Here is a 13,220-nt window from a genome sequence, read left to right as displayed (position 1 = left end):
TAGATATATAGAAAAGGTTCAGTATAACCAGTGCTTTATTTATTCAATCCTCCACTCTTTCTGGAATTTTCAGTCCAGTGGGCAGTCCTTTCTGTGATTGACAGCTACCTGTGTGTGCAAAGTTATACCAAGAAAGCTGTCACTCACTGATAGCTGGCAGTCACGCCACGTCAAGACAGCAGCCCAGAAGATGAAGAGCTGCTCAGTTGAGGTGGAGCAGCTGAATCACTGGCATCAGCCGTCAGCGACTGTTCTGTGGCGGCGCTGGTAGTATGGGCAATTGTTACTTTTTAGACCCATAATAAAAAAAGTAGCCCTGGATAACCTCTTTTAGGTGAAGGAATAAAAACAAGACTATTTATTGCCCATGTGCAGAAGCTGTGTTTCAGCTCACTCACTGACCTTTAATATGGCATAGATAGATATTTCTGGGATATATAATAAATATTGCATAAGAATCATTATTTAGATGTTACACTTTGTAAATAACATTGTGGGTAACTTATACAGTTATTGTGGTTGTAACAACAGATACGTAACACTTTAATGCTAACCATTATATGAGGGTGGGCGCGGACCATTATACAGGACGTCGTTGGGTTACTCTGTGGCTGCGTGGATAACTCCAGCAATAATACAGTCATCACATCATGTCTGGTCCCCGGTAGATCGCCATAGCTTATTACTTGGTCCTATGAGTTTTCACCTCTTTGTGCTGTATGTTTCATGCACTTTATGATATTTTCTTCTTGGAATGGATATAGTGCAACATAGGGACATACACAATATATACGGTACCAACAACCAACATGTATAGACAAATAATCAAAACAAGGTCAAATATATTTTCTACAACCTTACAAATAATACAGTGCCATTAAAAAATATATACAACCGTTGTCAGACCTCTTTACAGTCGAAGGCCCCTAGAGCCCTTTACAGCCGTAATAAGCAGCCATCATGACTCGAATAATTATACAAAAGTAACAATACTGGTTAATACATATATCCAACCTTTGGGCCAGAGCTAAGTTGCGACCAGTGCTATGTGATGTCTGACAATCGCTATGATCATATAACTGCATCAGACTCCTTTGGACCTAGCCTTCCAGCTTTATTCTTTGTATTACAGTTTAAAAAATAATCGCTAGCACTTGATCAATTGCTACAGAAGATTATAGGCTTCAGTCCCTTCCAAAAATCAGAATGTTGCCCATAAAAACCAATCAGAGCTCAGTTTAAACCTTTTGGGGACAATGTATCTTTGAAATAAAATTCATCTTTGCAATTGGGTTTCATTAACAATTTTGCACCATTTGCTTTCTATAGCCTCTGTGTTAAACAGTCTATCGCTGGCTGCAGAATGAGTTAACTGAGGATCTTACAGTGAGCCCACTATGAAGGTCTGATGGGGAGTTTGTAACTCTTTCATCTCTCTTTTTTTTCTGAGCTCCTCTCAGCTGATTTATGACCACAGACTACATCAAAGTAGAAAGTGCAGGAAGCCAAAGAGCTTGTAAAAACAAAACGGTGCAAAACATTTAATGAAACCCAATTGAAAAAATAATTTAAGTAAAAAAAATATGTTAACAAAAGATGGATAACCGCGGACTAGCTCTAGCCTTATAAAATACTATAAACACACTAATAGCTTTTACATAGTAAAAATAAATAAATTAAACACATTGAGAATTTTTTTTTACAGACTGGTATAATTGGACAGACTTGCACCCAGGGAGGCCCACAATGGAGTGAAGTATATGTAAATGAGGGGGGGGGGAATGTTGACCCCAAAATACAATATGAGGGGGGATGTGCCCTATATGTAGTGATATAGACAGGGTTGATGGAAAGCTATGCTCCATGATTTCTTGGTGGGCAGAACATTTGGAGCTGCCGTGTAAAGCATGAAGGAGGATACAGAGTGGATTACAGAATGTTAGTAGTTAGGCAATACCTATGTGCAGTGACTTGTGTATTTTCTATAGATCTGAGCATTAAGTTCAATAAGCTCATTGTGACATCATGATTTATATTTTTACAGGAGCCATGATAAATCTATCTTGATCGATCTGTTGCACAGATCCAACCACAAGTGGCAGAAAATGGACCAAAATGACCTATACTAGGTTGTCTGGTTCCATCATGGCGTCCATCATTTTACCCAGCCTCAATAGTATACCTAGGGATAATGTTGCGATTGTCAAAATGGGCGACCTCTAGGTGCTTTTTCATGCCACTAGGAAGTCAGCAATTTGACTCATATTGCCATGGTATGGTGTCCAGAACAGGTCCTCCTTAGCAGCCAATCTTCAATTCTCTGCTAGTATCCTTGATGATTACTGGATGCCAGGCTCAGTAGACCACCATGAAGGACCAGACTGGATGTCAGAACAAGGCAGCGTGAATTGAATCTCTCAACTCTATAGTATCACTGCATGCGCCTAGCTATGTCTTGAAGGGTCCATGGCCCACATATTGCTTCCTCTCTCCATTTTGAAGATATCATGCCCCTCCTTTAAAGTGGTTGTCTGGTGAAAACAAGTTCTTACCTATCCATTGGATAGGTGATAACTTATTGATCGGTGGTGGTCCGATCGATAGGACTCACACTGATCGGTGGAAAGCAGCAGTTTTATCCTTGTTATAGAATTGGCAGGTTGGATGCCCAATTGCTGCTCCATTCACTCCCTACAGGACTGTTGGAAAAAGCTTATGACAGCGTTCAGCAGCCGCATAGGGAATGAATGAAGCAGCGGTCGGGCTCGTGCACTGCCGCTCCATTCCAACGGGGACAAATGTTCCCTCTTCTGCCGATAGGTGCAACTCTCAGTGCTTGGACATCTGCGGATCAATAGTTTATTACCTATCCTGTGGAAAGGTGATAACTTGTTTTCACCCAGCATCACCATTAAGGTTTTGTTAGGATAATTGATGGATGTCAGTAATCATTACTTTTAAAGCTAAGTGCACACGTAGTTTTAGGTGCTGCGGATTTTTCCACGCGGATTTGTAAAAATCCTCTGGTAAATTCTCTGGTCAAAAGACCTGCGGTTTACCTGCAGATTAGCCTGCGGTTTAGCCCTGCGGTATCACACCTCTACAATGGAGAAGGTGTGATACCGCTGCGGATTCCGCACAAAGAATTGACATGCTGCGGATCTGAACACGCAGCAAATCTGTGCGGAAAAATCCGCAGCATGTGCACAGCGGTTTTCAGTTTACCATTGAAAACAATGGTACTGTACAATGCACCTAAATCTGCTGCGGGTCCGCAGAGCCTGAAACGCTGCGTATCCGCAGCAGAATCCGCAACGTGTGCACATGGCCTTACTTGTTTTGGGCATCTTGTTGTATTCATATGCAAATGTTCCTGAGGTATTTGTCATCTGCAACAATATGTATGTATTATAGATAGTTGAGAAATGGCCACCAGGCACATTCACATGCTGATACGTGACTTATGCAAATGATTGTGAAGCCTTCTGATATGCAAAAGCAAATATTGCAGGTTGGATTCAGAGGTTTATACTTCGGTTGGTTATGTAGCTTAATAAAAAAAATGTAATAATTGCAACTGTCCATGCTCCACCATCAGACCAGTCCTGAGGTAAGTGTCCCATCTTACTCTTTCTCGGAGAAAATCTTTCTGGAAATCATCTTCTTCTTTCAAAGATAGTGGCTTTTTTGACCGTCAAGTAGAAATTGGCCTAATATAATGTTAATGGCTGATCTTGCTTCCATGCCCCTTATTAAGATGGTTATGCTCCCATGTTGCTTCCACGCAGAGGGAGATGGACATGGCAGAAGACAGCTTTATGAACTCCATTCCTAATGTCTCCCGTATGGCAGTAGTCCATAGGGTGCCACACACCGTAGTTACGCTCGGCTACTGGTGCTGCAAGGGGTACTTTGTGTGCTGTCGATACTGTGGTTTGTGCTGCTGCTCTCGGAGCCTCCAGGCAATGTTGGGACAGGCTGCATCTTAAAAGTGGAGCCTACGAGGAAAAAAAATTGAACGAGACGTTACTTAAGATTTTTTGTCAAAGGATATGTCTGGTTCAGAAGACAAGAACTATCTGTTATCCAGAAAGGGAAGAGGAGCAAAAAGCGACCAAGAATATTCTTATATTATAAGGATAGATTATTGATTTTTTATAAGTACTGTGTAATGCTTTATTTATCCCATGGTCGCGCTGCAGGGAAATGAGAACTTGCTGACATGTTTCCCTATAGATTATTAACCCTTTCACCCCACATGACATATATATATATATATATATATATATATATATACAGTGGGGCAAAAAAGTATTTAGTCAGTCAGCAATAGTGCAAGTTCCACCACTTAAAAAGATGAGAGGCGTCTGTAATTTACATCATAGGTAGACCTCAACTATGGGAGACAAACTGAGAAAAAAAAATCCAGAAAATCACATTGTCTGTTTTTTTTTCATTTTATTTGCATATTATGGTGGAAAATAAGTATTTGGTCAGAAACAAAATTTCATCTCAATACTTTGTGATATATCCTTTGTTGGCAATGACAGAGGTCAAACGTTTTCTGTAAGTCTTCACAAGGTTGCCACACACTGTTGTTGGTATGTTGGCCCATTCCTCCATGCAGATCTCCTCTAGAGCAGTGATGTTTTTGGCTTTTCGCTTGGCAACACGGACTTTCAACTTCCTCCAAAGGTTTTCTATAGGGTTGAGATCTGGAGACTGGCTAGGCCACTCCAGGACCTTGAAATGCTTCTTACGAAGCCACTCCTTCGTTGCCCTGGCGGTGTGCTTTGGATCATTGTCATGTTGAAAGACCCAGCCACGTTTCATCTTCAATGCCCTTGCTGATGGAAGGAGGTTTGCACTCGAAATCTCACGATACATGGCCCCATTCATTCTTTCATGTACCCGGATCAGTCGTCCTGGCCCCTTTGCAGGAAAACAGCCCCAAAGCATTGTAATATTTAGGAGAAAACTACGTTAGAGAGTGGACCCTCTGGGTCGCGGATCCGGAGCCCCTGGGCCGAGCACGCCAGGTGAAGACCGACCCCTATACAGGGATCGTTTGGGGCAGGACCACAGAGGACGGAGGCGCGACAGCCGGAACCAAGAGGGACGGCTCCACGGACAAAAGGACTGGGAAGGCAACGGTGCGGAAAACGAGCAAGGACCAGTGGCACAGGAAAAGAAACAATACGGGAGAAGGGCAAGTGGAAGACCAAGGCGGACTGGAGACTGAGGACGGCACAGGGGATGAAGGAAGGCAGCGCCCAGGCAGACTGGGAGGGAAGGGAGGCACGAGACTGAGGACGACAGGGCGAATCAGGCAGAGAGAGGTTAAACTACAGGAAAACTGTAGAGGCCAGAGGGTGCAGAAAAACTACACAATCATCAGGCGTCCTCCTAACAGCGAGGACGCCTGAAATACAGCAACCCCCGGAAGTGCGTCCCCCAGGCCCGCCCCTCAGCGCCGCCCACCGCTGGAGAGAGAGCGCGGGAGGCGGCGTGCGCGAACAAGGGGGCGGGAGCCAGGAGCCGCCGTGAGGACGAGTGGACGGCGGGCGCGCGACCGGACGGGGGCGCGCAGGTGAGGAAACGCTGCGGTGCGCGCTGCAGCAGCAGGGGCATCGGCGGGCATAACCGCCGATGTCACAGTACCCCTCCCCTTACGTCCTCCCTTACTGAGATTGGCCAAAAACTTTTTCAGAATGCGAGGGGCGTTGATATTTTCCCGAGGCTCCCAGGACCTCTCCTCGGGACCAAAACCCACCCAATCGATAAGAAAAAGGGTCTTACCCCGGGCTTTTTTCATAGCCAAGATGTCCTTGACCTCGAAGACGTTGTCCGAGATAGCAGGTGAGGGAGGGACGATGGAAACTGGTTGGAACCGATTCAGGACTACGGGTTTCAAGAGCGAGACATGGAAAGCGTTGGGCACCCGGAGTGAAGCAGGCAACCTCAGTTTGTAAGCCACTGCATTAATACGTCCAATCACTTCAAACGGTCCAATGTACCGAGGACTCAGCTTATAAGAGGGAACTCTCAGACGGATATGTCGAGTTGAAAGCCAGACCTTGTCACCTGGATGGTACGGGGGCACGTCCTTCCGTCTCTTGTCTGCATGTTTTGAGCGCGTCCCTGGTCTCTCTCCAAATCTGCGAGAATTCTTTAGCAAGAGAATCGGCTGCGGGTACTCCTGTAGAGGTGGAGAAAGGCAACGGAATACCTGGGTTTTGACCGGTTACCACAAAAAAAGGTGACTTGGTGGTAGATTCACTGGGATGATTATTGTGCGAGAATTCAGCCCCAGGTAAGAGCGCAACCCAGTCGTCCTGATGAGCGTTGGCGAAGTGACGTAGGAAGGTGGTTAACCCCTGATTAATTCGCTCCACTTGCCCGTTGGTCTGAGGATGATATGCGGAGGAGAAGTCGAGAGATGTACCCATAAGCCGGCAGAGTGCCCTCCAGAAGCGGGAGGTGAACTGGACCCCCCGATCCGACAGAATCCGCTGAGGAAGACCATGCAGCCTGAAGACCTGGTGGATGAAGATCTCAGCCAACTTCGGGGCGGACGGTAGTCCCGGTAAGGGAATGAAATGGGCCATTTTGGAAAAACAATCTGCCACGACTAAGATGGTGGTACATCCGGCTGAGCGGGGTAAGTCAGTCACGAAATCCATGGCGATCTGCTGCCAGGGGGCCTCAGGAACTGGCAACGGGTGAAGAAGACCGGCGGGCAAAGTCCTAGCCACCTTATTCTGGGCACAGATTGTGCAAGAGGCCACGTAGTCCATCACATCCTGGCGAAGCGTGGGCCACCAGTAATACCGGGACAGCAGTAAGAGAGTCTTCTTTGTCCCAACGTGTCCAGCAATTTTGGAGGAATGTCCCCAGCCCAACACCTCTATACGTCTGCTTGGAGGGACGAAGGTCTTACCGGGCGGAGGGATAGCAAAATTCACAGGAGCCACGGTGATCATCTTAGTCGACTCGATAATATAGGATGGGACTTCATCCCTCTCTGAAGACTGCAACGACCTGGAAAGGGCATCGGCCTTGATGTTCCTATTACCCGGTCGGAAGTGAAGTTGGAAGTCAAAGCGGGAGAAATACAGGGCCCACCTGGCTTGCTGGGCATTGAGCCTTTGGGCAGACTGCAGATAAGCCAGGTTCTTGTGGTCCGTGAGGATGGTAAAGGGATGTACAGCCCCCTCGAGTAAATACCGCCATTCAGCCAAGGCCATCTTAATGGCCAGTAATTCTCGGTCTCCAATGGAGTAGTTGCACTCCGCCGGTGAAAAGACTTTAGAAAAGAAGCCGCAAGGAACCAGCCGTCCGGACGAAGCCTGCTGGGACAGGACCGCCCCCGCTCCAGTGGAGGAGGCATCCACTTCCAGGACAAAGGGTCTGCTGGTCACAGGCCGATGCAAAATGGGTGCTGACGCAAAAGAACGTTTCAGAGTTTGGAAGGCGTTTTCCGCTTCAGGGGACCAGCTGTTGGGCTTCGTTCCCTTGCGGGTCAGGTCCGTGATGGGTTTGGTAACCGTAGAAAAGTGAGGCACAAACTGACGGTAATAGTTTGCGAACCCAAGAAACCGCTGGATGGCCTTAATCCCCACTGGACGGGGCCACTTGAGTACCGCACCGAGTTTTTCGGGATCCATCCTTAGACCGGAGTCGGTGACGACATATCCCAAGAAGGGTAGTGACGACTGCTCAAAAAGGCATTTCTCGATCTTGGCGTAGAGTTGGTTCTCTCGAAGGCGGTGCAAGACCAAGCGTACACTTTTGCGATGAGAGGGCAGATCGGGGGAGAAAACGAGAATGTCGTCCAGATAGATGACAACACAGGAATAGAGTAGATCCCGGAATACCTCATTGATAAATTCTTGGAACACAGCGGGGGCATTGCAAAGGCCAAATGGCATGACTAGGTATTCATAATGCCCGTCACGGGTATTGAAGGCCGTCTTCCACTCGTCCCCAGCACGGATCCGGACCAAATTGTAGGCTCCCCGCAGGTCTAACTTCGTGAAGATCCGGGCTCCTCTCAGCCGGTCAAAAAGCTCCGGAATCAACGGAAGGGGGTAACGATTTTTGATGGTGATTTTGTTCAGACCCCGGTAATCAATGCAAGGCCGCAGTGATCCATCTTTCTTCCGGACGAAGAAAAAACCCGCGCCCGCGGGAGAGGAGGACTTACGGATAAACCCCTTGGACAGATTTTCGTGGATATATTCCGTCATGGCAGAGGTCTCGGCTGGAGAGAGAGGATATGTTCTACCTCTGGGAGGAACCGCTCCAGGAATCAGGTCGATGGGGCAGTCGTAAGGCCGGTGCGGAGGCAGGGAATCCGCCTCTTTCTTGCAGAAAACATCAGCATAAGCGTGGTATGGCACAGGAAGACCAGGGAGGTCTGTAGGCTTAAGCTGAGGATGGGAACGAACCAGGGTACGTAAGCAGCTTACATGGCAGGCGTGCCCCCAGCGCAGGATCTCTCCGGAGCGCCAGTCGACAACTGGCTCATGCCGCTTAAGCCAAGGTAGTCCCAAGAGAATGGCGTGGGATAATTGAGGCAGGACATAAAAGGCAATCTTCTCAGAATGAAGTGCGCCAATTTGCAGGTTTACTTCAGTGGTTACCGTGGTGATGAGGCCAGGAAGAGGTTTGCCATCAACGGAGGTGATTGCTCGAGGGTTACTTAGGACGACCACGGGAATCTGGAGTCTGTCAACCTCCTCCTGGTGGATGAAGTTGCCTGCCGCGCCCGAGTCCACATACGCCTCCACAGAGCTACGCCCCCGACCTGAAATAAGTAGAGCTGAAACAGTAAGTGGAAGAGAGGGGGTCGGATCACCTAGGGGGCCCTCTCCTACCTGGCCTAGGCGGATGCGTTTCCCGGTCTCTCAGGGCAAGTGCGTATGAAGTGATTGGCCCCTCCACAATAGAGACAGAGTCCCTTGGTCATCCTCTCCTTCCGCCGTTGTTCAGACAGCTTGATGCGATCTACTTGCATAGGCTCAGGGGTAGTGTTACTAGGGAGAGCAACGGTGCGCGGAATGGGAGCTTGGTATAATCTAAAGGACCTCTTCTCCCTGGCTGACTCTCTAGCGCGTTCCTGAAAACGCAGGTCAATACGGGTAGCCAGGGAGATGAGATCTTCCAGGGTGGTGGGAAGGTCACGCCCGGCCAACTCGTCTTTGATTTTACTAGAAAGGCCTCTCCAAAACGCACCAACCAGGGCTTCATTATTCCACCCCAGCTCCGAGGAGAAGGTCCGGAAACGGATGGCGTATTGCCCTACCGTAAGGGACCCCTGGCTGAGGTTAAAAAGGGCCTCTGTAGAGGAAGCAAGGCGTCCAGGTTCATCAAAAACCTTACGGAATGTCTCCAAAAAACACTGGATGTTAGTCACCACCGGGTCATCCCTCTCCCATAAGGGATTCACCCAAGCCAACGCCTCCCCCTCTAGATGGGAGATTATAAAGGCCACCTTAGCACGGTCCGTGGGGTACTGTTGGGGCAACAGATCAAAGTGCAATCTGCACTGATTTAAAAATCCCCTACACAATTTTGGGTCCCCACAGTACCTGGGCGGTTTACCGAGACGGGGGGGAGGAAAAGAGACGGCGTCCCGGGCTTGGGTGGAAGCGGCCGCAGAGGACTGCAAAGAAAGCAGCCGATCATCCACGGACGCCATATACCCCAAAATGTGAGACTGAGCATCGCGCTGTTGTGCGAGCTCCTGCTGGAGACTGACTAAGAGGGGTGCGTGCGCTGGGTCTGCGGTTTGAAGAGCGGAGAGCCGGGAGTCCATGGACTTCATGAACGACATGATACGGGTCTGATTCTCTCTAAGGAAAAGCAGTTCCTTTTGAGTGGCAGCCGCGGCACCGGCGGGGTCCATGGCCTGATGATACTGTAATATTTAGGAGAAAACTACGTTAGAGAGTGGACCCTCTGGGTCGCGGATCCGGAGCCCCTGGGCCGAGCACGCCAGGTGAAGACCGACCCCTATACAGGGATCGTTTGGGGCAGGACCACAGAGGACGGAGGCGCGACAGCCGGAACCAAGAGGGACGGCTCCACGGACAAAAGGACTGGGAAGGCAACGGTGCGGAAAACGAGCAAGGACCAGTGGCACAGGAAAAGAAACAATACGGGAGAAGGGCAAGTGGAAGACCAAGGCGGACTGGAGACTGAGGACGGCACAGGGGATGAAGGAAGGCAGCGCCCAGGCAGACTGGGAGGGAAGGGAGGCACGAGACTGAGGACGACAGGGCGAATCAGGCAGAGAGAGGTTAAACTACAGGAAAACTGTAGAGGCCAGAGGGTGCAGAAAAACTACACAATCATCAGGCGTCCTCCTAACAGCGAGGACGCCTGAAATACAGCAACCCCCGGAAGTGCGTCCCCCAGGCGCGGGAGGCGGCGTGCGCGAACCAGGGGGCGGGAGCCAGGAGCCGCCGTGAGGACGAGTGGACGGCGGGCGCGCGACCGGACGGGGGCGCGCAGGTGAGGAAACGCTGCGGTGCGCGCTGCAGCAGCAGGGGCATCGGCGGGCATAACCGCCGATGTCACAAGCATGATGTTTCCACCACCATACTTTACAGTAGGTATGGTGTTTGATGGATGCAACTCAGTATTCTTTTTCCTCCAAACACGACAAGTTGTGTTTCTACCAAACAGTTCCAGTTTGGTTTCATCAGACCATAGGACATTCTCCCAAAACTCCTCTGGATCATCCAAATGCTCTCTAGCAAACTTCAGACGGGCCCGGACATGTACAGGCTTAAGCAGTGGGACACGTCTGGCACTGCAGGATCTGAGTCCATGGTGGCGTAGTGTGTTACTTATGGTAGGCCTTGTTACATTGGTCCCAGCTCTCTGCAGTTCATTCACTAGGTCCCCCCGCGTGGTTCTGGGATTTTTGCTCACTGTTCTTGTGATCATTCTGACCCCACGGGGTGGGATTTTGCGTGGAGCACCAGATCGAGGGAGATTATCAGTGGTCTTGTATGTCTTCCATTTTCTAATTATTGCTCCCACAGTTGATTTCTTCACTCCAAGCTGGTTGGCTATTGCAGAGTCAGTCTTCCCAGCCTGGTGCAGGGCTACAATTTTGTTTCTGGTGTCCTTTGACAGCTCTTTGGTCTTCACCATAGTGGAGTTTGGAGTCAGACTGTTTGAGGGTGTGCACAGGTGTCTTTTTATACTGATAAAAAGTTTAAACAGGTGTCATTACTACAGGTAATGAGTGGAGGAAAGAGGAGACTCTTAAAGAAGAAGTTACAGGTCTGTGAGAGCCAGAAATCTTGATTGCTTGTTTCTGACCAAATACTTATTTTCCACCATAATATGCAAATAAAATGAAAAAAAAACAGACAATGTGATTTTCTGGAATTTTTTTTCTCAGTTTGTCTCCCATATTTGAGGTCTACCTATGATGTAAATTACAGATGCCTCTCATCTTTTTAAGTGGTGGAACTTGCACTATTGCTGACTGACTAAATACTTTTTGCCCCACTGTATATATGGAGCTGACCCCGCTTCACACAGGGCTGGTGATAGCTGTGTTATACAACCGGCATTTGCCTCTAACAACAGCGACTGGAGATGGCTCCAGTCACTGCTGCTAACCCCTTAAATGCAAAGTATTGTACTCACGTGTGCGGGTATAGATGAACCACAAGGCGGCGGTAAGCAATGCTCCAATCAGGAATGCTCCAAATGTGATCCCCAGGACTGACTCTATGCCGAGGCCTCCCTCTGGAAAGACACAACATTAGGGACCTGTGTTTTAGCTATATTTTGTACCTTTTACAATGCACTTGTTCTATGTGTTTATGTTCCTGCTGTATTTGGCATGTTCTGCCAACCTACCCACGTCGCTTGACCAAGACCCGATCACTCTCCTCTCCCTGTTTAAGCTGAAGAGCATTCAGCGTCTCTTCCTCTTTTCCTTTCTATCAGCGGTGTGTTTGTTTTGGCTTCTGGTTGCTTCCTTCCTGCCCTCAGATCTCCCCATTCCCCATGTACTAGGGTCAGCACACACTGCTTCCTGAGGGCAGCTGTAACCCTTGTGCCGACTGTTCCCTGCCGGTGACATCACTAATCCCAGAGGAAGAGAAATATTGGCTTCCATATGAGAGTAACGTCTGTAATTTTGAATGTAAATATAGCAGTTTACTCCATCCCCAAATTTTTATCATATAGAATGATGAATTAGAGGAAGCCCATGCGAAACATGTGTTGGGGCTGCTGTTAGCGCGGGTCCGGTAGGGTTTATGATGGGTAAGGTGTTCCTTTAGGTTGGTGACATTTTTCCCCATTAGTATAATTATCTTTGCACTTATTCATGTGCTTTGAATTGTTTTAAGACATAGAGTCTGGTTAATGATGAACATGCTTTATGTTCCCAGGTCAGGTGCACATGCAGTTCATTAGATATATCAGTTCAGACATGGGATTTTTCTTTTTTTTTTTTTCAAAAACTAATTTTACATAAGACAGAACACATAAACAAATATGGTAGCATTAACATTGACTAAAGAAAGTGACTTCAAATTTCCCCTTATGCCCCTACATCACCCACTCCCGCCCCATCCTTCTATGTGTGCAATGGTTATGGGAATTAAATTATGGAATTGGTATGTCCACTTATTCGCTGAAGTATGTACCACTGAGTATTTGCAAATTGAGCACGCAGCTTGTCTTTGATCCCTGAGGGAAGAGATGGGATAAATAGTGACCATGTGCTTAGAAATTTCCCCGACAATCTTTCTTTGCCGGTCAGCGCATCTAGCCAGTCCATTTTGAAAATGAACATAATCTTGGTTTGTACAAGGGATTGTGGTGCTATAGTCGGTCTCAACCAGTGATGGTGGATTATGCTTTTCCTAGTGGTCGAGGCCCAAATTGTTAGAGTAGCTTTAATATGTTTGGGTAATTTACCCTGAGATTCTTCCAGGATATTAAAGATAGCCCACTGTGGTGTGAGTGGAAAGGTAACCCCACACATTTTTTGTAACTTTGAATGTATGATACCCCATAACCCCTGTATTTTTGAACAGTTGCACAGGTGATGGTATAAATCAGTGTTTCGTGTTTTGCATTTAGAGCCTGAATAAGGAGTTGAAGGAGACATTTTACATTGGATATATGGGGTAATGTAAGCCCTATGTAGGATCAATAGAGCCATATCAGTGTAGCTACTG

The 13,220-nt window shown here is 48.0% G+C and overlaps 1 protein-coding gene across 1 annotated transcript in view; it reads right to left on the bottom strand.

Moving 5' to 3' along the window:
- Nucleotides 1-357: 357 nt before the first annotated feature.
- Nucleotides 358-13,220, bottom strand: part of ENG (endoglin) — a 63,217-nt gene continuing 50,354 nt past the window's right edge. Inside the window, exons 14-15 of the mRNA XM_073540946.1 lie at nucleotides 11,671-11,772; nucleotides 358-3,998 (exon numbers count right to left, since the gene is read on the bottom strand). Coding sequence (XP_073397047.1) covers nucleotides 3,880-3,998; nucleotides 11,671-11,772 — 221 coding nt within the window. The 3' untranslated portion in view covers nucleotides 358-3,879. The remainder of the gene's footprint in view (nucleotides 3,999-11,670; nucleotides 11,773-13,220) is intronic.

The sequence above is a fragment of the Dendrobates tinctorius genome, unplaced genomic scaffold (genome assembly GCF_039654945.1).
Source record: "Dendrobates tinctorius isolate UK_male_01 unplaced genomic scaffold, ASM3965494v1 ptg000120l, whole genome shotgun sequence".
Taxonomy (NCBI): domain Eukaryota; kingdom Metazoa; phylum Chordata; class Amphibia; order Anura; family Dendrobatidae; genus Dendrobates; species Dendrobates tinctorius.
Note: the sequence above shows the minus strand (reverse complement) of the source record. Positions and strands in the feature narration are given on the sequence as shown.